General features: G+C 52.4%; 9 protein-coding genes across 9 annotated transcripts; 6 read left to right on the top strand and 3 right to left on the bottom strand.

Annotated features, from left to right (window-relative positions):
• Window positions 1-208: 208 nt before the first annotated feature.
• AYO20_01723 (hypothetical protein) lies at window positions 209-1,136 on the top strand (the record flags this gene model as incomplete). The annotated part of the gene is made up of 2 exons (XM_022640029.1): window positions 209-598; window positions 729-1,136. The coding sequence occupies 2 exons, from the start codon at window positions 209-211 to the stop codon at window positions 1,134-1,136; spliced, it is 798 nt and encodes a 265-aa protein (XP_022503984.1).
• A 1,911-nt stretch (window positions 1,137-3,047) lies between these two features.
• Window positions 3,048-4,214, bottom strand: AYO20_01724 (hypothetical protein; the record flags this gene model as incomplete). Its single annotated transcript, XM_022640030.1, has 1 exon — window positions 3,048-4,214. One exon carries the CDS (start codon window positions 4,212-4,214, stop codon window positions 3,048-3,050), a length of 1,167 nt encoding a protein of 388 aa, XP_022503985.1.
• A 1,662-nt stretch (window positions 4,215-5,876) lies between these two features.
• AYO20_01725 (hypothetical protein) lies at window positions 5,877-9,215 on the top strand (the record flags this gene model as incomplete). The annotated part of the gene is made up of 1 exon (XM_022640031.1): window positions 5,877-9,215. One exon carries the CDS (start codon window positions 5,877-5,879, stop codon window positions 9,213-9,215), a length of 3,339 nt encoding a protein of 1,112 aa, XP_022503986.1.
• A 938-nt stretch (window positions 9,216-10,153) lies between these two features.
• On the bottom strand, window positions 10,154-13,092 carry AYO20_01726 (hypothetical protein; the record flags this gene model as incomplete). Its single annotated transcript, XM_022640032.1, has 2 exons — window positions 10,154-10,507; window positions 10,558-13,092. The coding sequence occupies 2 exons, from the start codon at window positions 13,090-13,092 to the stop codon at window positions 10,154-10,156; spliced, it is 2,889 nt and encodes a 962-aa protein (XP_022503987.1).
• Window positions 13,093-14,972: 1,880 nt separating this feature from the next.
• On the bottom strand, window positions 14,973-15,674 carry AYO20_01727 (hypothetical protein; the record flags this gene model as incomplete). The annotated part of the gene is made up of 1 exon (XM_022640033.1): window positions 14,973-15,674. The coding sequence occupies one exon, from the start codon at window positions 15,672-15,674 to the stop codon at window positions 14,973-14,975; it is 702 nt and encodes a 233-aa protein (XP_022503988.1).
• A 1,336-nt stretch (window positions 15,675-17,010) lies between these two features.
• AYO20_01728 (hypothetical protein) lies at window positions 17,011-17,535 on the top strand (the record flags this gene model as incomplete). Its single annotated transcript, XM_022640034.1, has 1 exon — window positions 17,011-17,535. The coding sequence occupies one exon, from the start codon at window positions 17,011-17,013 to the stop codon at window positions 17,533-17,535; it is 525 nt and encodes a 174-aa protein (XP_022503989.1).
• A 934-nt stretch (window positions 17,536-18,469) lies between these two features.
• On the top strand, window positions 18,470-21,223 carry AYO20_01729 (hypothetical protein; the record flags this gene model as incomplete). The annotated part of the gene is made up of 1 exon (XM_022640035.1): window positions 18,470-21,223. The coding sequence occupies one exon, from the start codon at window positions 18,470-18,472 to the stop codon at window positions 21,221-21,223; it is 2,754 nt and encodes a 917-aa protein (XP_022503990.1).
• Window positions 21,224-22,898: 1,675 nt separating this feature from the next.
• Window positions 22,899-24,770, top strand: AYO20_01730 (hypothetical protein; the record flags this gene model as incomplete). Its single annotated transcript, XM_022640036.1, has 3 exons — window positions 22,899-22,904; window positions 22,966-23,517; window positions 23,571-24,770. 3 exons carry the CDS (start codon window positions 22,899-22,901, stop codon window positions 24,768-24,770), a joined length of 1,758 nt encoding a protein of 585 aa, XP_022503991.1.
• A 904-nt stretch (window positions 24,771-25,674) lies between these two features.
• On the top strand, window positions 25,675-26,485 carry AYO20_01731 (hypothetical protein; the record flags this gene model as incomplete). The annotated part of the gene is made up of 2 exons (XM_022640037.1): window positions 25,675-26,122; window positions 26,199-26,485. 2 exons carry the CDS (start codon window positions 25,675-25,677, stop codon window positions 26,483-26,485), a joined length of 735 nt encoding a protein of 244 aa, XP_022503992.1.
• Window position 26,486: the final 1 nt, after the last annotated feature.

Genomic DNA, 26,486 nt, shown 5'->3' on the forward strand with positions numbered 1-26,486 from the left:
CACTGCGTGCCCTGTCATCAGCCGCATCCCAATTCTGCTGTCGACACCGACATTAAGCGCTTTCACCGAGTCTGTGGTGCGGAGACAACTCTGTCGCGGCCGTACAACTGGATTCTGCTCTCTTGAAATACTTAAGTCGGCTTTTGATAAAGCGTTCCCGCGGTCCTTCATCTCTCTTCTACTCCGACAGAAACAACACTTCCAGAGAATGACCGCCAACGCTACAACTCAGCCATACGCGATTCCCAACTACATGAGTCAACAACCTTCCCCAGCCAGCTCTGCCTCACCCACTTCCCCTCGCATGCACGACTACATTCAGCAGCATGCCCCCAATCCGTACAAGCAGCTTCGGCCGCTCAAATCCCCTCTCTACGTTCCTGCTGCCCTGCGGCCAACCGAACACTTCTGCACACCGTCTCCTATGACCCCACCAAAAAGTCTGCATGGATCGTTGGACAGTCTGCAAGAAGACGAAGGTCGGACAGCGAGCCCAGATTCTCAAGGCGAGCTGGCGCTGGACGCTTTTGATCCTGATTGGGCTCAGGAGGAGGAGCTGGGTGAAGTCACAGGCCCGCCAACCAGAGAACATTGGAAGGTATGTCAAGAATCAACTGTCGTTCAGTCGACTTGGCCATGGCCAACCTCGATTCCCGGCACGACTGCATGAGCATGCGACGTGCATTGAGACATACAGATGGATGCTAACATGTCTAATTCTACTCCAGCCCGACGAAGCTTCACCGACTTGTGACTCGCCACAATGTCGATCATCATTCAGCCTGTTTGTTCGCAAACACCACTGTCGCCACTGCGGTCATATCTTCTGCTCCTCACACACCCCATACACAATTCCTCTGGACCAGGATGCCCAGTTCCATCCCGACGGCATTCCCTCCCGGGCATGCGACGTATGTCACCGGCAGTATCAACGCTGGGATACGGCCAGGTCAATCCGCCGCAAGAACAGCCAGAACAGCAAGGATGACTGCAGCAACAACGGGAGCGGTCCTCCGACGCCTCTGGCGGGACCGACGGGTCACCGAAGGATGATTTCTAGCGGCCTTCGTACGGGCAAACCGGTCGCGGAGGTCGCTAACAGTGTACCCAAAGATTGGGCCTGGAGCACTTTCTGAGCGAATTTGCCTCTCGCCCATTGGGGACTGGGGGTGGGCGGAGTAGTCCACCCATTTCCAGCACGTGAGTCGGGGTCCACCGCCCACTTCCGGGAGCGTTTCCTTTGCAGGGAACACAACCCGCGAGGCTGGAACCCTAGGAACCTTTGCCACATCCTAGGCCCTGGCGGACGCGCCGTTGCCGTTGACTCATCTCCGAGAGTCTGTGCTAATTACGGCATACCCGATCGGTTATCTACGGCTGTGACTTCACCTGTCCTTGATCTCACGCTGCCTGCCAGGCTGAAGCAATGTCGCTCTAGAAGGCTGTGATGCACTCACAGTCACAACTATGAGCCTCGGTACACATCAGCTTCGGGGTGGCTGTCATATGACCGGGAGAGGTTCTTGTGTGAGTGCCAGGCGAAGTGACAAGAGATTGACCTTTGTGCTCCAAAGGCACGCCAACGAGATTCTAGTCTTGAGTCTTGTTGTGTAGGGCGGCAGTGCGGCGTCGTCTGGTTACACTGCGCTAGAACCAAGGGAGTTCGGTACAAGACACGGGGTATACCCCGGAGCAGATGGAGACACGTCTGACATGCTGTGGACTAGTCATGCGTGACAGAGTACCGAGGACAGGTTAAGACAGCAAGGATACATTTACAAAGGGCGGAGTTGGTCTGTTTTCCATTTGGGGGAATTCCACCCACTCTGGCGGGTCGAGATTTTAGCGAGCCCAGTTCGTTTGACGATTACGATACCCCAATTAGCACTGAATGCTTTTTCTAGAGGTGTCTGTTCTTTCTAGACTACTACATACCGGGGTGGGATATTTTTGATATGATATGGTTCTTTCTTGCTTGACCATATAATTGGAAAGGATCGGGAGGGTATTTTTGGGTGGTGATTTACTTCTTTTTATAGAATGAATGCGGCGCAAGTAGTCGTTTCCCGCAAACTTGAGTGTACTCAGTACGGGTTGCATTGGTTGTACCTCGTACGAAGCAGTGAGATACAGACACCGACTCTGGTTCCGAGTTCCTCTCGAAATTCGATGGAGCCTATTTCAATAGTGAGTGAGTGACCCGTGTTCAATCTCTCCTTGTCGTGCTTCCTCGTCCTCTCTCGTTCTCTCGTTCTCTCGCTCTCGCTCGCTCTGAGTGAGGACTGGCGCCACCATCTATCTCTATGCCATCAGGCATCGGTTGATAACACCGTAGGGGTCCCGTAGATAGTGTTCCTGCGCGGTCATATCCGATCCAGCCGATTGAATCCTCCCTCTCAGGGAGACTTTCATCGAGGATACCGAGTTGTTGACTTTCACATTGGGGCTGCTTTCTCCCGCCGGGGCCCGAAGCGTGTATGTCGTTTGATTCCATTCGTTTCTATCGTTGCTTTCCGACCGTGGGAAGGTTCAGGAGGGCTTTTATTGTTTTGTGGGTTTGGCCAAAATGGTTCGTGATGCCGCGGCGGAGAAGTAGAGAAGCTCATATTGACAATAAGAACAAGTCTTTGAGGTTGAAATCGTATTGATGGTCGTCTGTTGCGCTTAGTTGAAGTGTAAAGTAAGTCGGTTGTGATAGGGGCACAGAATGTCAGCTCCACACGTGTCCAACTCATCCATCTCTTGCTCTTTGGATGTAGCCTTCATCCACGTCTTGATATCCAGGAGTTCAGAGATTACCATTCGATTCGTGCTCCCTTCCTTCACTCTTAGGTTGGGGACTCGTTTTCTGTGGTATCTGGAAGGGCTGGAAATGTATCCTCCCCCAAAACTCCAACATCAGTAGACGACTTCGCCAGTACATAGTTGACGATTGGCTATTTAGGTGAGATTCAGCCTTTGAAGCATTCTGATATTTGTTGGAGCCGTGTTCTTGTACCCGCACGAAGCCAGGGAAACTCTCGTAGGTAAAAATAACCAGGTGTCATTCATCCCATCAACTGGCCCAAGTCGTCGGGCGGCCATCTCGTCTGGGCGAAACTGATGCACCGCTTGATACTCTGGAGAAACTTGCGGGTGACCTCGTCGCTCATGATGTGGGCCTGCTTCCCGCTCGAGCTCTCGTGCAACTTCTCGCGCGCGGACCGTTCGTGGATACCCACCATGGTGACCCCGATGGGCCAGGCCGCCTTGCCGATCGAGAGGGTGAGATACTCGTCGTTGGCCTCGACGTAGCGCCGCTTCTGGGCCGAGCGCACGATCTTGCAGATGGGCTCGAGCAGGTCCCGGTCGAGGGTCTGTTTCTCAAAGTGCCGGAACAGCGGCGTCAGGTCCCTCAGCACGACGACGTAGTTGTTGTACGCGGCCTTGCCGCTCGAGGACTGCTTGACCGACTCGTCCCGCTCCGACAGCGCCCGCGACCACTCGGTGAGGAGGAGGGTAAAGTACGACGCGAGCTGGCGGTGGAGGAAGGTATATTCCGGTGTCCCCGGCTGGAGAGGGAGGGATGTGGTCGGGAGGAGCATGTCCTTCTCCTCGACGGGTTCCAACGTGGTCGGGATGGGTCCGTTGCTCAACTTTGGCGTAGACGCCGTCGCTAGCGCCGTGCGCGTGAGTGCGTAGAAGCGCTTCAACCGTGCAGAGTGGTCCTCGTCGAAGAAAGCGGCTGGTTCGTTGAGTTCGCGGAGTTTCCGTCGCAGCTCGTCGTCGGGTATGTCCTCTGCGGGTGTTCGACCTGTGCCTGCAGCCGCATTGTCCTCTGCGCCCCCGTCCTCGAGGACCGCCTGATCCGACACCTCAGCCAGTCCGAGGCGTTTCCTTCGTCTCCTCTCCTCCTCCTTCTCCTCCTCTTCCCTCCTCCGTCGTGACTCTTCCGCCAGTTTCCGCAGCTTTTCCTCCCTGCGGGCATTCCGTTCGGCTTCCTCCTCCTCGAGTTTCCGTTTCTTGGAGAGCCGCTCCTCCCGTTCAGCGGAGAGTCTGGCCTGCTCGGCTAGGTACTCGGCTTGTCGCGAGGCTTCAAGGTCGGCGCGACGTATGTATTTACTTGCTGGTGTCGAGGTGGGAGGATCGGGAGTTGGGGAGGGAGATGAGGGAGTCTTTGAAACTGGTGGTTTTGATTTGGCTATTTGAGCCGACATCAGGGATTTGAAGTCCATGTTGATGAACCTCGAGGTCGAGTATGGGCAGAAATGAGTTTGTGGCACCTGTTTCGAGGGGTTAGAATAGGCAGAGGCATAAATTGACGCACATAGCATGGACTATGAGGTGATTGTCATTCTTTTAGACAGTCACAGTCAGGCAGTTGCAAAGTTTCCCCACAGTTTGGAGCCACAACAGCTGGATTCTCCACACAAAGTAAAGACCTTATTAGGCACCGTCTTATTGGCATTGGCCGACGCTATGGATAGTCCTGGCTTCTGGACACCATCAAGTTCCAATTCGTACTCGTCTCGAATGGCTTTCCCATCAGATCGATCCCCGTCCCATAAATGACCAGTCCAAAGACCACCAAGTAACATCGAGCTTGTTCTCCACGGATTGTACGGCTGAGGGCCAGCGGTACGATAGGACAAAGCTAACATGTGCCAACTGCCCCAAGTCGAGTCTGCCCTGAGCTGTTCGATCATTGTCAATGCCCAAGTCACCAGGTTGGATGGCGTGTCGTCTGTACCGGGAAAAGGGCGGGTAACGGAGGGGATCTTGGATGATGAAGGACTGCGGGAGCGGGTCGACTGATGGATGGCATTTCTACTGGCAGTTGAGCTGCTCCTGTCCGGGGACCTCTTAGCAAGCCACCCTCGTCCTCTGGGTCTGTCCTTACCTCGGTCGTATAGCACTGTGACAGGTCTGGCAGATTCGTGCATGGGAAGCAGACTGTGCTCCCTTCTTCGCCGGTACGCTGTCAGAGCCGCTACTACCAGCGGTGGAAGGGCGACTATGACTGCGGCGATGCCAACAACAGTTTCGGCAGAGATATGCATTGCACATGAGGCAGTGAGAGACTGTCTTGTTAGACTTGGGGAGGACTAAATGGGAACGCAAGTAATGGATTCGAATGTCCACAGGAAAAGACACGTTTTATATCCAGTTTGCTGCCTTTCTCTCCCACTGTCTGACTTCTTGCTAACATCATGTGCGAACCTCATGTCGAGGAGCAAAGAATATTGGCTGTGTCCGAAAATCTGGAGCGCCACCATGCGTGAACGGGCCGCGCTCCAAAGGTCGCTCTGAGCCTGCGAGGGTAGCAGGGCTCGCTTCTAATATATCTTGGGAAAGAGCGACTGGCGACCCCATCGCTTTTCATGCGTACTTTCGCCTCTGACCAGTTAGATGTTGCTATTGCTGCGCCTCCTTCCAAATCCATCACAGACCTGGCGCCTTTTTGACGTGGCCATGCACCGCGCACCCAATGAGCTGCCCACCTGCTTCTACCCGGCCTTCAGTCTCAACCAATCGAATATGTCTATCAGCCAGCTCATCATGCATCTTTTTCATAAACCAGGCGTGGTATCAGACCGCTCACTTCTCAACCATGGCCGTCATTACATTCAGTCGATCTCCAGTCTCCAGCATTCTGCTATGTTGACGGGATTGTCCCTTTCTTTTCTAAGCCCTCTCTCGATATCTAGAGCGCCTGAAGCCCTTTTCCCTACCAGGTATGACATTCGGCCTTTCAGCCTTACTTAATTGACTGACCGAGGACAATCGATAGTTGCACCTGGCATCAGAAGGAGACGGCGCTTCTCGTATTCGCGCTGCGATCAGCACTCTTCTGCATCCAAAAGACGCGTTCAAGATAACCACCAGCGGCTTCCACAATGCCTCTAGCCGACTCCACTGGCGCTCAGCATCTCGCCCTCTCCGTCCAAGATTGGCGCAAGCATCAGCAAACCATTCACGACCTTTACATTTACCAAAATCTCTCTTTAAATGCAATCCGCGAGCAGCTCCAAGAACAATACTCTTTCGATGCCAGTATACCACAGTACAAACGGAAGCTTAAAGAATGGCGATACTCGAAGAATCTCAAAGCTTCCACCTGCAAAGCGCTCGGTGATAGCTTGGAGCGACGACGTCTGACGGGCTCAAATGCTGTCACGGTGGTCGACGGTGTCACTCTGAGCCCCAAGAGATTGCAGAGGGCTCTAAGGAGACATCATGTACCGACCTTGGAGGGAAAGTTCGGATTGAACCAAAGGACAACCACTCCCGAAGGGGTATCTATCCGCAGGTCCATTGTGGAATCTCTCTCACTCTCGAACATCAAGCTTCCCTCATTTTCGTGGTTGCAGCAAGCACTACAGTTCTCGGCAACCTTACAACATGCAACCCCAAATCCCTTCGTACACGCGCAGTCACCACAATCCCATTCAACGGAACCCATTGAAGCATCCAACAACTTTGTTACGGTCGATGTTTTATCTATGCCTTTAGATAAAGCAGCCGCCTCAGGAATGCTCAACTATCTTCCCAGACTGGAACCTGACTATGCGGGCCAGAACTTCAATTCATTGATCCACCAAGCCGGAAGCGTCGACCTGCATTCACTTATCAGCTATGTCATATATCTCGGTGCAAACAATCATCTAGAGGAGGATCAATTTGACCACTTCATGGACCAGGTATTGCCTCAAAGCAACCGGGATACGCTCAAATATTTGGCGCGCTCGAAATCAGTGTGTACATGGAAGTTCACAGAGCTGGTCCTGTTCTACGCGGCACGGACCGGTAGGTATGACTTGGTAGACCTGCTGAAGTATCAGTGGACCTTTGGCAGTATACTAACACCGAGAACCAAGAAGGTACTGGAGTGGATGCTAATTGAGGCGATACAACGAGGTCATGAAACGTTCGCCTTGACCCTTTTGAAAGAAAAGATTGGAAACAATGGGTGTCGAATCGTTGACTTGATCTCCCAAATCGATAAAGACCTTCTGAGACACGCAGCACACTTTCAACCCAGTATATGTCTATTTATTCTTGACTCAATGTCTACCATCGAAAAGGCTCAAGTCCTACCGGTAGCCGCCAAAGCTGAGTTGTCAATTGAGGTCATTTCTTCCCTCATATACGAAGGTGCTGACGTTAATGCAACGGATGATGATGGATGTGCTGCTCTTTGCTACAGTGCTCGCAATGGAGACTTCGAGTTGACACAGCTTCTGCTGCAAAATGGAGCGTCTGTCGAAGGAGCCGGCAGTGGCTGGTTTGATAAGTCTCTGGACGCCCGGTGTATTCCTCCTTTGTTTTTCGCCGCTCAATCGGGTCACAAGGATATCTGTGAGCTGTTGTTGCGGGCGCTTGCGGACGTGGAGTCTTGTTGGCACCAACCAGGCCCTCGTCAGAACCTTGACGGACAGCGCGGAGCCTTGATGCAACTCCGTAGCTTCAGAAATGCTGTCGAGGTGGCGATATGGAATGATCAAACCAGCGTCTTGGAATGCCTCGTCGCGCATGGCGCAAATATGAACGGCACGGAGAGCTATTCGCCACTTGTCTTTGCCATGGAAAAGGGTTCTTCTAACTCCGTTGAACTCCTGATTCGGTACGGAGCAGATATTCACAAATACTGTCTCAGTGAGATAGGAACAGAAGTTCGCAAATACTGGCGCGCGCCAAAACCAGTAAAACGCAAATTCTGGCTCGGTGGGCCAAATACAGAAATACGCAAACACTGTCTCAGTGAGATGGAAACAGAAATTCACAAATACTGGGTCGGCATGTTCGGCGAGACAAAAACAAGGATCACCGCCTTGCAGGCAGCGTGTTCCGCAGGGGACAAAAAAGGTGTATCACTTTTGATCGGCGCCGGTGCCGAGATCAATGATCCTGCCATGGAACATGGGGGGATGACGGCACTGCAATGTGCTGCTCGGCGCGGAGATGAAAGACTCGTGGAATACTTATTGGACTTGGGTGCAGAAGTCAACGCACCTTGCGCACAAGATGGTGGGCTCTCAGCTTTGCAAGCAGCAATTCTCAGTAAAAATGAAACCCTGGTCAGAATTCTCCTAGCCCGGGGAGCAAACGTGAACGGGAACATCTCTCAGAAGAATGGACGTAGCGCAATAGTGGCCGCCGTCGAAGCAGAGGCAGTGTCTGTATTCTGGGACTTGGTTGCGGAGCGTGCTGACCTTTCTACCATCAAACTGGACGACGGCACTTACTGTTGCCCATTCCTCACAGCGGCAAAAAAGAGTTCCACATATTTCGTCAACCTCTTGCTTGGTCTTATGATCGACATTGATGCTCGCCTGGACTCTGGCTATTCCCTCGCCGAAGAAGCTATACGGTCATCGACGTTGGGAAGTTGGAGAGTTGTAGGGACCATCCTCAACCACAGCCCTGCCGTCCGACTTTCCTGTTGTCAGGATCGTACACCCCTCGTTGACATGTGGGATGGCATTGATCTGAGCTTCATTCGGATACTTGTCGAGAGGGGGATGGATATCAGTCAAGAATTTGTTGGTGATGATTATTTTGATTTTTCGTTTCGTCAGGAGTCAGGCGGCGCAAAATACAGATCGTTCTTGCAAAAAGCATGTGCAATGGGAAACTTGGAGACTGTCGAGTATCTTCTGTCAGCAGGCGCTGACCCCAATGCCCTTCCCTACCCTAATTTCGATGAAATGGACGAAGAGGTGACCGGGACGGCTCTCCAGCTCGCAATCATGAAAGAACAACCCCATCTCATCAAGACACTGCTTCGCTACGGGGCAGACGTTAACACGCCTCATCCTGGATACTGCGGACGTACAGCTTTACAAGCCGTAAGCGCAGCTGGGGATCTACAACTCGTGGAGTTGCTGCTCGACCATGGAGCGGATGTCAATGCACCAGCCTCCGATTGGGCTGGAATGACCGCTCTTCAAGGCGCCGCCATCGAGGGTTCTATACGCGTTGTGCAGGTGCTTCTTTCAGCCGGCGCGGACGTCGGAGCCCCTGGAGCAATGAACGATGGTAGAACAGCTGTCGATGGCGCAGCTGAATGGGGACGACTGGACATTGTTAAGCTCTTGCTCGATCTTCACCCGCTTCAACGTGGCGAGTCACTCTCAGAGATTTGCCGGCAGGCTGCCGAGTATGCCAGGAAAGAGCATCACTGGGCTGTGGTGGACCTTTTAGAAACCTACGAGAGAATGCCGGGGTCTCCTTGATGCTTTGCGTTAGCGAGGAATTTCGTTGGAGTGTCTTTGTCTCTTCGACCTTTCATGGCATTGCCGCGGGAGAGGGCGACTGGCAGATCCAACAAACAATACCTGGGATCGCCAAACCCAGAGAGAGAAAAGGATCAGTGCGTGCAGGAATAAAGGCAACAGGAACAGGGAATTTGAAGAGGAACGAAAACGGCTGAATGGGATGACGACTTGCACGATTTTCATATTTGGATAGTTTTCATAGCCCTCACTCGACCGGGAGCTCTCTCTCTCTCTCTCACACCATCATGTCGTATCTTTGAAGAATAATCAGTGATTTCAAAAGTATAAAGGTTGGGGGTATCTGTCCGTCAAATAAATGGCCAATTCGCAAAACAACAAGAAAATCCACACACACACACACACACACATGACACGTGACATGTCCAAACCTCGCCTTCCGTCTCTCTCTTATCCTCACGTCCTCCTTCGCCGACTCGTTCCTCGATAAACAAACAGACCGATATCCATCCGACGCCAGGATTGCTCTGGCATGCCGCGTGGAGCTTCTGGCATCTGGCGTCTGCCTCCGGACTCCTCACATGTGGGAGGGAGCTCCTCGTCCTCGTCGCTCGTGGCTCATCAGATCCTCTCGGCCCTCCTCCTCCTCGCAATGCTGCGGATATATATCGATCCATCTATCGATCAATCGAGTTCACTGCTCATCCCCAAGGTTCGCTACACGTGATTCTTCGCGTCGTTGTGTCGAGGGTAAGGGAGCCCAAAAAAAGAAAGACCTTCATTCATACAACAGAACGCACATGATGCATCATGCAATAATGCACATTAGAATGCAGACATAAAAATCGCTTGCGTAGCTTGGAAACCCCGTCGGGCGCAGCACAAAAATGGCAAACCAAAAGATGGCGTAAATTACACGCACACTCTCTCAAATCTCTTCATCGGACCAGCTTCGTTCCTGAGCTGACGACGATAAATTCCACGTCTCGGCCCATGGATCGCCACCGCTCAATCCCACCGCTGACCAGCCAGGGCTGCAGGTTCTTGCACTGGCTCACGTCAAAGAGTTTGAGTTTCTGGCAGCCCTCGACCACACTCTGAACCCCAAGCCCTGTGACACGAACACATCCTCGAACTGCGAGCTCGCGAAGGGAGGTCAGGTGAAGGCCGATTGACCGTAAGCTCGGGTCGGAAACAGCGCTGCCGCAAAAGGAGAGGTTCAGGTGTGTCAGATTCGGACAGCCCAAGGCAATCACCTCGGTCGCTGTGTCAGACAGTGCGCAGCAAAAGGACTAAGAGACGTCAATTAGCCAAACACCTCAACAAGAACATCAGCACTCACCAGGTCAAGCTGCCTCAGACCACTACCCGCTCCATTGACGAGCCACACGATGCTCTGATCACTGAGATATGTGCAGTCGGCCAAACACAGCTTCCTCAGCCGCTCAAACTTGACATTGCCCCAGAATTGAAACCCAGCATCAGTTATGGTCGTACACCGCGTCAAATCCATCGAAACGATCCGGTCGTGCGCATGCGTTGCGATGTGAGCCATGGTCCGATCAGTGATGTGTTTGCAGTAGCTTAGAGTGATAGAACTCAGCTCTGGACAGCCAATCACCGTCCCGGGGGGAGGTTGCTGCGGAGGAGCGTTGTTACTGAGTTTGGTGTTGAGTACAGGACGGTGCGAGTTGACTTTTGTGCGGTTGCTAGGCGCTGGAGGTTGTGCGGTAACCACCCAACCAACTATTCTCGCCAGCAATGTGTCGCTGACTTTTCGGCAATTACTCAGGTCGACTTCTTTGAGCCCACGAGCTTTGTTCGCCATCTCCAAAATCGCTGGAGCAGTGACATCCCACACGCTCTTCATACGCCAACCCTGCACATTGGCTCCGCATGTGTTGACCAACGCGGAAAAGCCTTCATCAGTGATGTGAAAGCAGTTGCTGATGTCAACAAACCTGGGTCTTTCTGCAACAAACGGACAAATGCGGTTGATTAGTATGTCGTCGGTGATTTTCCGATTATAGCGGGATAGGTCAAGATGATGAAGGAGATTAGGTGCAGTACTAAGAACATTCTGCCAGTGGAGGGACACTCCTTGTAAGCGCATCAAGTCGTGCAGGTCGAGATATTCCAGAATCAACGGCAGCAGTCTATCAGGTATCCTTCCCCGATTCAGGCCGCGGCTCGACCGTGGTCGGGGTTTGGGCCGACTCCCGGGAGAAAAAGGATCGGAGAATGGAAAGCCGCTGCTGCCTTTGTACTCGGATGTAGGGGATGGGGTTCCGGATGCTGAGCTTCGGGGGGATGGGTGGGTTGTGGTAATAGGTGATGATCGAGGCGACCGGCGTCTCTGATCTTTAGATGGCTCATCGGGAGGCGGTGGAGCAAGAGAGCCTCTTCTTGATCTTGATCTGACCTTTTCTAGGCCCTCGCTCAAGAAAGGATCGGGGTCTGAAGGTTCCAGGGTGTTGTTCGGTTCGTCCGTCGCAACAATTGGTGTAGAAGCACTGATCTCTGTGTCTGTGAACGTTACTCGAGGTCCAGTGACGACTTTCCTCTGCCTCGTTTCTTTAGAGTCCCGGATTTCAAGATCATGAATATCAGGTGTTGTGTCGGCATCGTTCATGATAACATCATTATCCGATGCTAATTGTAATCGGTGCTTCGCAGTCTCCTCAATCTGCCGCAGCACACTCGTTGGACAGCGGTGCCAAAAATCCGCCAGCACATTTTCCGAAATCATCAAGCATTCAACTTGGGTTACCGATCGCACAGTAGCTGTCCGACGATCTGCGAGCGACAGACTCACAACCTCACCAAAGTATTGTCCTGGCCGGAGCCGAGCTATCACCCGTGGGGTACCCAGCACCCCGTTGGGTTCTCCGGCTCTGTGTGGCTTGGGAGACGACACATTTCTCTCATCCAACACCTCAACCTCCCCACGGACAATGAAATAGACCTCGCGACCTCGAGTGTCTTGTTTGATGATGTCTGTAAAGGGTGCAAAGCTTCTGGGTTGGGCACTGAGACCGAGAAAGTGGAGAATATCCGAAGGCAGAGAGGCGAACAGTGGCAGTTCCTTCAAGGTCGCGCGGATGTTAACGAGACCATGTCCCAATGCGCTTGCTGTTGACACCTCATTTGTACCGGGGCTAGGAGATTTGCGCCGCTTGTTCGAGCTGGTGACACTGCCGTCATTGTCTCTCATATATACATCCTCGCCAACTGTCGTTCTGGCTCTCTTAGAGCCTCTTCTTTCGTGATTCGGGACGTCTTCCATGCCGAGCAGCACTTGTCTCTTTTTCTTTTCCAGCTGCGTCAGCCGTTCCAAGGCCTCGTCTCGAATGGCATGTTCCACATCGGGATATTTCGGTAGTATCTTTTTCAGGTCCTCCTTCTTCAGCGCCAGCACCATGCATCTTGTTCGCGCAACCACTGTTGCAGTGCGAGGACGTTCCATAAGGATCCCGATTTCTCCAAAGAAGGCACCGGGTTTTAGTTCAGCAAAGGTGCTTTCGCCGTCCCGAGATGTCACAGCAACAGCGCCCCGGACAAGCCAATACATGGCCTTGGCATCTTCACCTTCGGTGATAATGTAGTCATTTGTGTTGTGCAGCTGGGGTTTGAGGAGGAGACCAATGTCGGCTAGGAAGTCATCGGAGGTGGCTTGGAATAGAGGAAATGAACGAATGCGGTCGATCAAATCTAACGGCATACCCTGTATCTGAGAGGTTGCTAAAGGGGATTGTCTGGCAGGTCTTGACGGATTGATCTTGGAGTCAAAACTGCGGACCAAGGAGACTTCTGCGGAAGGAGGAGAGGCCGTGCGGCCATGGTAGGGTGACAGGGCTCGTCCATGATGTCGTCGCATGTTTGCTGGAGGGGTTGTTGAGTCTGAGCGCGTGTCCACGCGAAATGAACTACTGCTCTTGGTGCACTGCCCCTCATCCCATGTTTCTCACACGTACTGTGCGACGCCACCTTTTGAGTACGACTGCGTCAAAATCTGAGGTAGATAAAGACTTGATCTGCAAGATAAACCTCTTTATTCGGCTCCACCAGGAGCGTCTGCGAATTCGCTGGCTTAGTAACACCAGGATCTGGGATGGCACGAGGGCTTCGGCACCGGCAGGTTGCAAGGAGGGCGCAGGGAAGGTTTTCGCAATCGTACTTGTGACGACTTTGGGTCGTCAAATCTTGGGGAATGCGGTGGGTCGGCAAAGGTGGAATAGAGGGTCGTGGAGTCTCGATGTCGATGATAACCTGAGGGCTTTGCCGATGTCTGAAAAACACTGCAGATGTTTTGATAAAAAAGTGCTGGAGGGAAAGTCCGCATCCGACACAGATGATCTCAAATGGAAACAAGCGTGAGAAACGAGCAAAGCAAAGCACGATTCAAGAGACGTGCAGCTGTCGGCCGCAGGTTTCAAGCCAGGGTCCCGTCTATCCATGAAGGTGGTGGGCTGTGGATGGCGGCCCTGGCGGGGAACCGCATATCCATCTTGGAGAAGCACACTAAACGATGTTTCGAGAAAACAGATGGAAGGGTTGGGAGGCGCCGCTTGGGGACTGATTTGGATCAAAGAAATTAGCACGAGCCGGCCCAAAGCCTCCCTGTAGCTAAGCCGGCAAAACGGCCCATCTCGTCCTCTTCTTTGACTTTTGGTGTAATTGCATGATAGAATGCCCCGAAATTTGTTGCCTCGTATCTACTCGTGTGCTCCTCCACATTCCAAGCTTGGTGATACCACCGATGGTAAAACTGAGCCACGAATACGGAAGTGTCCATAATGCATGGGAAAACAAGGTGCAAGGCGGGCAGAAACGCCTTCAGTCGCACATTGACAGTGATGACGGCATCACAGGATAGGACAAGATGCGTCAGCAAGGCCAAAGCGTTAAGTGAGTGTCTCGTAGGTTGTTGGTAGGTATGGCGCAATCACGGTCAACGGCCTGGGAAACGAATAAAACTACTAGACAACTAGAGACGGCCGCGTACTCTTACATTAGCACATAACATGTAGGTACAAGTACCTATTCGCTAGGTAAGCAACCATCAAAGCTGAAATTCCTGCCTAAGCGACCCAACCATAGTTAGGCCGTACAGACATCCGGTTCTAACTCGCAATCTCATGGATTTGTGCCCGGAAGGCCCTGCAAAGCCTAGGGACGGCGCCCAAAACGGGAGTGCCGTCCCCATCTGGTCTCTACTGGCTTTACCCAGTTGGAGGGTCTATGTGCGGAAACTCCCTCAACTTGCACTAGAACACGTCCAGAAGCATCGCTTGAGTGCAGCGAGTGGCTGCTGAAGAGAATTCTTTCAGCCTTGCACCCACCATCACTGCCCGTTTCTAATGAGAACCTCGCTCCAGATTGGCCTCTGTCCCTCCTCTAGCTGTTGATATGTGAGATTGTCTTTCCATCTCAAGGCACGAGATCGTCCTTCTGGGTGCAGGCCCGAAGCAAAATCAGTGGCTTTCGCGGTCATAACATAGCGACCACCAACATTCTCTACGATTGGATGCGGGCCTAGAGAAGCAGTGAGTGTCACTCATCAGCTGGCTCATTCCTTATCGACTGTGCCTGTGAGATTTCGAAGTTTGCTTCCCAGCCTGGCAGGTTGCCGATACATGATTGCCGTAGGAGTTGAAGCAGCGGTAGGTACGGAGGATTGCTGCCCGTCATCTGGTAAGAGGACCGTAAACCTCTTGTTGTTGCCGTTCTTCTGAAGTAGTCCAGTCTCCAGTCTTCTCACCCCCAAAACTTTCTCCTCAACCACGAGATGTATGCTGGTGGATTTCCTCTAATCGATGCTGCCAGATCTTGCACCAGGCCATACGACAGTGATAGTCTCAGAGCACTCCTGGCAGTTTGAGCAGCAGCAAAATGATCGAGCCCTCGTTTCCAGCTATAGATACCGGCCAGAGTCATCCCAGCGATGACTGTACTTCCAAAGTCCCTTTGTCCAACTGCAACATCGTCGTCCCCTCTTGCGAAGAGACGAGCTCTGGACAGATCAACCATCTCTTCTGTGACCATGAACATAGTGGCCCAGCCCGTACATACATATCCGAAGCGGACCCCTTCCTTGATACCGCCGAGCATCGCGTGATAGTTTTTGGACTTTTGATATAGAAACCATCCGGTTTGGGTTGTCGGGAGCCGGTGTGCGTTTTCAGCTCTATATCGATATGCGCCTTTTGTAGCGCCTTGGGAAGCGCCTAGACTGAAGCCGCAAGCAAAGGATGCCAACATCAAGGTAGGGGCGCGCAGGACCAATGGGATCGACAGTCGTTCGTTTGGCCATCCTGTAAACCTGACCAGCGCATCCTCCTCCTTTGTTTCCTTTATGGGCTCTGGGCTTAGCGAGGGGGGAGGCAGTGCAGGCTCTCCATGAGAGAGTACTTGAATATCGCCTTTGTCGTCGGTCTGGGAGGGTTTGAATGGCCACATGCTGGTGAGACCTCTTTACAGCCGGTGATGGCAGCGACTTTGATCTTCCGCCTTGAATGTCCGGTCTCACAAACGTCAAGTCCAATCTGCTCTCAACATTGGCTTCAATGCCTTGGACATACTGGCCGTACTCTTCACAATCAGGGCGCAGCACACTGAACACGAGGGAATAAACAGGGTGTGCTCGATACAGATTGCAGCTCTAGAACAAAGCTTTGTCCCAAGCGTGTTGAGGTTGGCGCAGTTTATGGACATTAATTATTTGTTGTCAGACAAGTCCGAATTTGCTCCGCTTATTCTTTGCGGCAGAGCCCAAGCCTCTGACTTAGCCTTGCTTCTTTTACTTTTGATTCTCGCCTGTTCTCTCAAATGTCTGCTATCGAATTGGAACTCAAGAAGAGGCATCATGCTTTACAGTAGCTATGACCTCTTGATTTTCCATTATTTCCTAGGCCGCGCACAGTCCGGATCGTACGGTGACTATTTTATCCCTTTAACGGCACCAAGACGCTGGATTCAGCCTCTGTTCCCCACAGAGAGATTTTTCTTCCTGCGAGGTTGGCTTTGAGGAAATCGAGGCGCTGAGGTACAGCCACAACTTAATCGTGCGTCGCGACCAGCGATGGGCGAAAATGCAGGTATCTTCATTGAAGACGTTGAAAGCTTGTACCATACTTGTAATGGTGGAAAACACTGTATAGCAGAGGCAGCAATGGTTATGAGCCCCTGCTTGTTGGGAACAGATTGACACTCGCCCAGTTTTCATACCTTGCCAATGCGTGATTGTTGCAGTTCGGAAAAGCAGGAGTACAGCCATATAAGTTTCCACTTACCCACGACAATATCATTCGATAAGCCTGAGCGAGCTTGACAGTTTTCCTATTTTTAGAGGTGGACATTAAGCTGGCACGGAAACAGCGCTTAGGCACGCGTGACGAGAGCAAAGGTATTGCGACCCATTGAGATGATTTTCTTCTGTTATCGACTTCCTCTGGGTTCAAAGCCGGTGCTATCCAGCGGTGCCAGCTTGTATCTTTAGCCTCATCTGTAAGTTCCAAGAAGGGAGTTTCAGCCCCGTGAAACTATTAAGACTCTACCCCGCATTCACTTTTGGTGGCTGCGGCGCGCCTGTCGCGCTTCACCCTCGAAATTTTGGCTTTGAAGCCTAATAACTCTCGTTGCTTTTCCCACGCGGCTGACAGCTTGATCAAGGTGTTAAGCAGCTCAACTCCGCTCGCCTTTCTACTTTCTCATCTTCCGTTTGACGCTGGAGGCTGAAGCCGCCTATCCACACCGCCCACTGCTCGTGGCAAAGGACCTCGGCATCACATTAAAGATGACACTCGTGTCCCAGAACGATCTGGCAGAACTGCCTACGCCGGACATGATAACCCTTCTCTTCAAGTGCCACAAGTCCACAACCGCGCTATCTGTTTTACCAACCCGACCGTTCACGGAAATAAAAGCTCTCCTGCTCGCAGCCCTTGAATCACGCAACGTGAAGACATTGCCAGACTCCAGCGCGCCCCTCCCAAACGACCCAGAAGAGTTGGAATTTGGCGTGTTAGCAGACAAAAAAGATCCGAGTAAAGGTTGGATTCTCTTGGATGTCAAGGAGCAAGAGATCACAGGTCCTAAAGACAATAAAAAGAAAGCTGGCGGAAAGCAATCCATTTTCAATCAGAACCCGCTTGGGGCTGGTCTAGGCGATGGAGCCTGGATAGCATACCGAGCAAAGGTGAAGCAGAAAGAACCACAAATGGAAGAAGAAGATCACGAAGGTGGTACTCCAGACATCCAGATAGACGAGGATCCTGGATTCGATGTGATAATTCCAAGTTTCGAGGACGAGACTGATTGATATTCCACCCCTGGGAGTCTTTGCTGCCAAGTATTCGCACGTCGCAGCCACCAAAATTACGAGGCACCGCCTTAGCAGTACCGCTGTCTGCACCATGAAAGCGAATGGAATTGACTGGTGGAAGAAACATGATCAACTGATTGAAGGTGGACGACGGATTATTTGTCCAGCGGCAGGTCCTGTACGAGCCCAACACAAAGTGGAAGGATGCCGTCTCCGGCGCCGTTCTGTGTCTGGTAACATCCTCGGGAAGATGGATTTCGGCCCCCATCGAGCTTATGCATCTAGTAAAGTCGAGGAAGTGATAGTCAGGACTTAGTCTTGCGAAGTGCTGGCTGATTGCATTGGCCAGAGAACGCAATTTGAGGGCGGGCTTTTAAAGTCACTCGACCTTGCGAAAAACGGATGCGGCTGCCGTTGAAAGGCGTTGTGCTATATCTGGAAGCTTCAAAACGGCTGCCCCCCGACGGTTTCTGGGATAGGGCTGAAGGGGCTGACAGGCGAGTGACACTTTTGACACAAGTTCAGGTACTCCGGACTATAAGCTTGGGTTGGCCTGGACTAGCCATGAAACAAATACCAGTGAGAGTTTAAGAGTTGCACAGCTTCAAAGGCAGCCAAAACTAGTTAAGCAGCTAGAACAGCACCTCAATCCTTCATTGGGCAAATGGATGTCATTAAGCAGATTCCAATCCGGGACGCAGAGAGGCTGAACGGCTGCAGGTCTTGACTATTGGGTGCAGCGCAGGCCCCTCAGGCTTGGGAGGCGTTTTCCTTTCCATCCCTCCCATAATCAAAGGGTCAGCCCGCTTCCATTATTTTGCGTCGAGCACTGCGGCTGACACTTTATTTGCCCTTTGAGTTGTTTCCATAACACGCAGTCTGAGAATACGCTGTAGCACCTTTCGATCCCCTCGCGGCGGATGCGGTTTCAATGCAGCGGCTTTTCAAGACCAACAAGTCGCAGGCCTCCATAGAAGACCCTCAGACACACCCTGATCCACATCTGCATCAGCAGCAACCGCAACAGCCCCAACCTCAGCACCAAGGACGTCAACAACCTTACTTCGACCCTCAGCAACAGCATCAGCAGCACCAACTCTATCCTCAACAGTCTTCGCAACCACATCAAGTGAACGATCTCCATTATCAGGGGCAAGCCTCGGAATCCCTGTCCCAACCTCAACCTCAAGCTGCCCCTCCCCACCCGGGACGCACCCAAAGTGCTCGCAGTTCGTCCATCCCGGACGTGTATGGAAGCCAAAGGCCGCAAGTAAACATTGTGCCTCCGCTGTCCCAGCAGCAAGCCTTCATTCCCGAAGGCCCAGCCCCAATACCGGGGCAGACGACGTTTGGCCAATCGAGGCAGGTTCGAACACTAGAGGACAAGGAGCACAAACGATCTAAGCGCAGTTTCATCACGAGCTTGATCAAGGACAAGAGCAAGGACGAAGACAAGCAGAGGGAAAAGGAAAAAGAAAACGGTCCGCCTGAGCGCAAACCTCTTGGACGATCAAGTTCGGTACATCTTTTGAGGAAGTCGCATCCTCCTGAACTCATAACCCGCGACCAATATTCGACTCAGACCTCGCCGCAATCTCAGCACCCTGCCAGACATTCGACATATTACCCTGCCCCACCATCGACAGAAGCCTCAGCCGCACCTATAGACCAGACCCCGGATCAAGCCCAATACGAGCAATACCAGAGACCTCAGGCCCAATTTGACTCTCCACAAAGCCAGCTAACGCATCAGTCCGTTGACTACGCTGAAGACGCTCCGCACTTCAGCCCTCAACACGAGCAGTACCAGGCATATCACCATAACGAGTCTGCCAGCACTTCGGAACACTACCTGCCATACCAACCCCAGCAGTCTCGATCCAACAACGCAGAGTCGGACCCGTATCACCACCTTCGACCACCCTCACAGGCATCTCTGGGCCCTCCTTCTCCTATCAATACTCCGGCTCATCCTCAAATTATCCAAGACTCTCGCCCTTCTACGGCCGCAACCAATCGTTTTTCCTCGCAGTCAGCCACTCAAGGCCAACAGCCACTCCAGACCACCATGGCAAGAGGCGACCCGCCCAATGGGGGCATTCGCCAGCAGTTATCTCAGAGAGAGCCCCGGTCTGACGACCAGAATCAGTATCAAAGCCAAAGCCAAGCGGACCCAAGGGTGAGGATGTCTCAGCAAGCTGCTTCTGAGCAAGGTCGAAGCACACCTCCCCCCAGAAGCCGGGAAGATATCAGCCAATTAGACTATAACCAGCTACTACAACGTCACGAGGAGTTACAGGCGAAATATTCCAAGGTCAAGCGCTATTACTTTGAACAGCAGGCTCAAGTCACGCAGCTTCAAAATACTGTAGCAACCCAGCGGCTTTCCATGTCCAAAACGTCCCTTGACGATGCCCAATATACAGCGAGATTTGAACGTCTTAGTCAAGCGATCAACAACCTTTCCTTCAATATCCGGAAGAATTGGCGGGCAATCCCACCATGGCTGCGACATGTGTGCAACCAGGATGCTCACACTATTGGCACGAAAGAAATGACTGCGATAGGACGAGCTTGTATTACTCGGTGGCTTTACGAGAGCATCTTCCAGCACACGTTTCATCCTGGCATTGAGCCGTCCTTGTCCGCGCAGTTGAAGCACATCGAACATAACTTGCGTCGTGGGGGGCACGCTGGTTCTCTCTTGACAGACGAGCAGCGGGACGATCTGACAACCAAAATCACAACCTGGCGACTCACGACCATTGAAGGGTTGCAGGATGTGCTCAATTCGTCGCAAGTGGAACATTACACGGAAACTATGAACAAGCACTATACCCATCAGCTCACCGAATCACTGAAAGCAAATTTGACGGATCCCCCACCCCCCGGGCTTGTCGAGGGGGTTGGCATGATTGTCGGACAAGCCATTGGCATTGCGTCCAATATCCCGCTGGAGTCGCGAGAGATTTGTATCGAATATTTCATGCCTGGGACTCCTGTGAATGAGACTTATATGAAAATCGAGCCACAAATCGTCGCCTTGACCAACCCTGGTCCAGATGAACGAGTGCTCCAACAACAAGCAGCTCAAGCCAAGGCCCAAGAGCAGGCGCGAGCACAGGAAGAAGGTGATCAGATGAGCACGGCCAGCACAGACGATGGACCACGAGACCGGGATGTAGAGGCTGAGATTCGTGAAGCCGCTGGCAAAGCTGCGTCGCAAGCCGCCCAGCCCGCAGGGGCGGGAGGCCAACAGGGACGAAACGAAAGCGGGACGGGCACCGGCAGCCAAACGACCGTCAAGGGTGTAAGCGAGAAACACTCGAAAAAGTCAAGTTTCCTAGGCGGCTTCGTCAACAAGAAGCCCTCGATTTCGGCGCGTGGTGAGGGCCGTTCTGAAGGTAATCCTTCTTCTGGAAACGACGGCGACGATCAACGTGGGCATGTCAGAAACAGCATGGCAGTCGACCCGGCACAACTGGCACCTCCACCTGGCGCAAACGAGGGCCGGATCAGATTTGCGGCTTTCGTGGCGGTCGAGGTCAGAGGGAAGGGACCGACATCTGGTACATCCGGAGGTGGAGGGAACAATGGAAAAGAGCCTGGATCCGCTGGTGCAGCAGGATCGACCCCACAATCTGCAGTGAATGTTCTGTTCAAGGCACCAGTCTACGAGTTCTAAGGTATATCTGTGAGCCCAGTACGGAACGCGGGAGACCGAGTAGGAGGAACAGTGGACGGTGAACGGGGAGGGGTAGGGAAACGGGATGAGGAGCTGGAGCGAACACAGAGACACCCCTTTCATTTTTTGGTTGTACTCGCAAATCTTTTTCTCGTTCTCCATTTTGGACTATGTAGCGTCGCCATTTCTCATACAATTTTGTTGACAAGTAGTTGAGCGAAAAGATCTCAGAAGAGGACGATGTGTGGGACGATATATGGGCATATGGGCACTAAAAATCTATTTCCATGGTAGGGCAGCGTGGCAGCCACGCGCAGGATCTTTCCAGGGTTGTAACTCGTCATTCATTCGCTTAGGCAGAGTCAGAGGTGCCTAGACAAAAGGCCACGAGTAATCAAGCAAGTGGCAAGCAAGTGAGAAGCCCCTGGACAGTTGCACCATTACCGAGTACTGCCACAGCAACTACCATTATTACCCTTGGTGTTGGGCACCGTTTCCACCACTTCCCAGCCCATCATCAAAAGCCATTAATGAACCTGACCCTTTTTCCATCTGTGCCTGATTCATGGCGGGGTCAAGGCAGCAAAAAAACCTTGTGTGATCAAAAGGATGATTTTTCAATTCCCACCTTGTGTAGTGACTGGGCACACACCCCCCCATGCGGTTCCCCAGACTCTCTCGCTCTCTCACTCTTCGGTCAAACTAGTTAATAGCATGCATGTCCATTGCTCTTCCACCCCCAGCATCGACCTCAATTGCCTTTACAGCACGCTAGAGGCAAACTTCCCCGTTGTCCTTCCCGTTTTTTCACTTATACTTTTTCTTGCATAATACCATAAGATGGCTTCCTAACGAGTCCTTGTCCACTTTCTCTTTGTCCTACGGGGTCCGATTCCCACCAGGTCTCTATGCCAGCGTCAACGAATAAGATCGAGGATCCATGTCAGGAATGTCGTGGTATGTCCCCATTCTGTTCCCGAGATGCGGGCTGGCTTGTTGACTGATGGCTGTCCCCAAGACCGCCATCTCAAATGTAAGTTCCGCTACTGACAGTCCGCCTGCGTCTGTCTTCATATCTCGCCGCGCCGTCTGCTCCGACTCCAGCTACTGCGCTGCTCCTGCTCATCGCCTTCTCCATCCTGCACATGGCTGTTCTGCACGATGGCTTCCTGACGTGCCACAAGAACCACCTTTTCTCACCGCCATGACCATCCCCAGCCCGACCCCTCCTTCAGGTGGACGGTATCTCTGCCGTGAACCAGGCTGACAACCCCAGGCGACGACAACTATCCAAAGTGCAAACAATGTGAACGGCTTGGAGAGAGATGTCGGCGCGGGAAGGGCAAGCTCAAGTTCAGGGTCGGCTCCAGCGCAAGATATGATGCCTCCTTTTCCAAAGATCAAACATGGCTCGAGCAAACCAAGAATGGTAAGTCTGTGTAACCAGCGCCGCAAATTTTTCTCTCACCTCAGGGAACTGGCACCTGGGAAAGAGGGGTCTCGTCAAAAGCCCTACTGCTGCCATGTCTAATCACGCACAATACCATCACCAAGCTGTTCATGTCACACTGCTCGAGGGCTTTGCTGGCAGAAGCTACTGATGCTGTGTCCCCATTCATGCCACTCAGGGCCGGCCACCCACTGCTGGCTGGTCCTATCACCTCGCATGCTGACCATGCCTGTTAACAGCCAAGTTCCAATTCGTCGACCAAGGCCCGGAGTTGGAAAACTACTACTCCCAGGACGATCTCCTGGTGACGAGCACCAAAGCAAATGCTCAAGATGAGAGACAGGAAACTGCCTCTAGGCCACCCAAGCGTCTCGAGTCATCGATTGACACCGAGCTGTCGCCAACAGTGCGCAGCGCTCTCTCTACCGATCTGCCAGCTTTCTTAGTACCTTTCAATCCCAACCATGAGTCGGTCTTGGTTCATTCTCCGATCAAACGGAGAAGAACTGCGGACACGATTCCCCCAGATTATCTGACCCACCCAAACCGATCGACCTACACCGCGTACGACCCCATTCGGTCTCAATATCGAATCTACGACTCTCCCAAGGTCTATGGCCCTACCAGTCCGGACAGGTTTGCGTATATGCCCGAACAACATCAGGTCCCCAAAGTAGTAGAGGCCGAGTACCAACGCCTGGCAGACTCGGCCGCTGCTACCATCCCAGATGACTCACTACTATCTCCGGCCATCTGGAAAGAAGAGTTCTTCTGGCCGAACCAATACACCACCACTCAATGTGCCTGTTTGATGCGATACTACATTGAACATCTCGCGCCATGGGTAGGTGATGGAACTCCAACCTGAATGTCTGTTGGCAGAGCTGATCAAACGAGTTCGACGTGGGAGATCCAGCGAGACATTTCACGCTGGCCGTTCCTCAACGCGCCAGACGATGCCCTCCATTACTCAACGCCATTTTCACCCTGGCAGCAAGACACCTTGCTTCCATCCCTCAGTTCAAGACGTCAGACGATATGATTGAGTATCAAAACATACTCCTTCCCAAATTGACCGAGGAAACTGCCGTCAAATATCATAATGCATGTATTGCGTACCTCATCAAACTATCCAGTGACTCGGAGCACGTTCGAGACGAAAACCTGCTTGCAGCCGCGGTCATCCTGCGCTATTATGAAGAGATTGATCCGTCGCTTACCAATGAGGACAGCAAGACTCTGATCCACACCTTTACACTATTTGCAAACGCTCAGGCGAGTCCTTATGCTTTTATGATGGACGTTGACAAACATCCCGAGTACCTCAGACCAGGGTCTTCTATCGGGCTCTTTGAAAACGCCCTTGCTTATTTGGAGAGCTTTCAACATGCTTCATTTCGAGTTGCTCTGCGTCAAGAGTTGACCATTGCCTTCTTGAGGCAAAGACCTGTCCGACTGCCCCTAGAAACCTGGACCATCCTGCAGGGGTTTGATAAAGCAGAGGACTTTATCTGGTCCGATCGACACCTTTACCATTGTGCCAAAGTCCTACAATTCTGCTTTGGTGCCGATAGCGGCACGGGCAAGACTCAGATCGAACGATGGAATGAGCTCCGCGACTTTGAGATGCAATGGGACCAATACAAGCCTTTGTCATTCGCGCCTATCCACCACCAGCCGCCTGATCGCCAAAAGGGACAGTGTCTCCCGCAGATTTGGTACATGGCCGAGGTCCACGCCACGGGGTTGTTGGCTCTAGACCTGGCCCGAATTCTGTTGACGGTTTACAATCCAAATATACCGCGAATTGGCCCCGGGGCCACAGCTCATCAAAAGAGAATTACGGATGAAGTGCATGACATAGTGATTCGACTCTGTGGGACTGCCATGTCTCTGGGAGGAACGACGGCATCAAATGCTTCCTCACAGCCGGCAATGGTACAGGCGTACATGGCAGTGGTTGTTTGTGGGGAGTACTTTTCGGATCCCCTGGAACAACAGGCGCTGATGGGTATTTTGGACAGGTTGAAACATGAGCACGGTTGGCCCACCGACAAAACTGCTATGCAATTGAAAAGGGAATGGGGATGGATCTGATGGATCTAGATGGTGTTTTCTGTACCGGGGTGCTTTGTTTGTTTGTCTCGGGCAGCATTTGAACGTTTTGTGTAAAGGAAAATATCTACTTGTCCGAGGTTCAGAGCAAGGACTGTATGGGAAACTATGGGATGGATGAAAGCGTATGATATATGCATGGACTATGAGGTACCTAAAAGATCAATGGGAATTTTGGAAGGGAAAGGATAAGGAACAGGAATGGAACACGCAAGGTTAGGCTCTACGTGATGAGAATTGAGACCTTCTTCCACTTACAAATACACGGAAAGGGCCGACCTGGAGAAGACGGTGGGGCGTATGATTACCGATCACCAGGTGAAAGCATGAACTTGTGGAGCCGAAGCAGCAGAAGCGACAAGCAGTTGCTTGTATTAGCCTCACTTAGTCCAATGGTTGAGACGCCCAATTGGCCCAGACGGTCAACGACGGTATCAAGACAATGACTTGAAAATGCCGTCATCGAAAGGTCCAGACACCCAGCGAGCCAGACTGCGATCCCTTCTATACTGCCACCAGTGACACACTGCCAACTGCGTACAAGCTGCCCCTCTCTTCAGAACCCCTCCTCTCTCCATCTCCATCCTCCATCGACGTGCCCGCGACTCATTACTAATTGATGGTGAGAGGGAGACAGACATTGACACAAGGCCATTGCGCCATCCACTCTTTCAATTAATTCAAAGTCCGGTCTCTCCCCTGATGACTTTTTTTTTCCTTTCCTCCTTCTTCTTTCAATGCTGAGGACCTCCCTCGATTCTGTCACCCTAAAACCTGCTTCCCAGCTACCGGCTAGCTAGCTCTTTCTGTCCCTACATAAACAAACCTCTCTTTACCTCTCTACCTCGCTAGTCCAGGTGAGACCTCTAACGGATCCTCCCTCAAAATGTCCAACGACCTCTATATTGCGGATACACCCGCCGAGGTGTCCCAGGCCAAGGGCCTGCACCTCATCACCCAAAACACCCCCAATGGGCAAGCCACGCAGATCATGCTCGAAGAGCTCGCCGATGCCTATGGGACGACGTGGACAACCACGCTCATCAACATCATGACCAACGAGCAGAAGAAGGAGTGGTTCCTCCGCCTGAACCCCAACGGCCGGATCCCCGTGCTCGTCGACAACGGGCAATCCCCTCCCTTCCCCGTCATCGAGACGAGTGCCCAGCTGTTGTACCTGCTGAAGTTTGCGGATAAAGAGGACAAGTTTGGCTTCAAAGATGAACTCGAGCGGAATGTGGTGTTGCAGTGGATGTTCTTCTGGCACGGTGGAGGTGCCCCATACCAGGGACAAGTGAACCACTTTTCGAGGGCTGCGCCCGAGAAGATTCCCTGTAAGTTATTATTACATCCTTTCTCGTAGGGAGGACATCTTGCCAGAATGTTCGTACTGACGTTCAAACTCGAAAGATGCCATCAACCGGTACAAGAACGAGACGCTCCGCGTCTACGGCGTGCTGGAAATCCGCCTCTCGGGCCAGTTCACCGGTGAACCTCGCGACTACCTGGCCGGTCCCGGCAAGGGCAAATACACCGTGGCGGACATCAAGACATGGCCGTGGGTGAAAGGGTGGGAGCGAAGTGGATTCACCCAGGACGAGATGAAACCCTTCCCGCACCTTCTCAAGTGGATCGACCGGATTGCGGCGAGACCGGCGGTCCAGAGGGGCATTGGCGATAAATACGTGCAGAAGTAAG

The sequence above is a fragment of the Fonsecaea nubica genome (genome assembly GCF_001646965.1).
Source record: "Fonsecaea nubica strain CBS 269.64 chromosome Unknown Scaff7, whole genome shotgun sequence".
Taxonomy (NCBI): Eukaryota; Fungi; Ascomycota; class Eurotiomycetes; order Chaetothyriales; family Herpotrichiellaceae; genus Fonsecaea; species Fonsecaea nubica.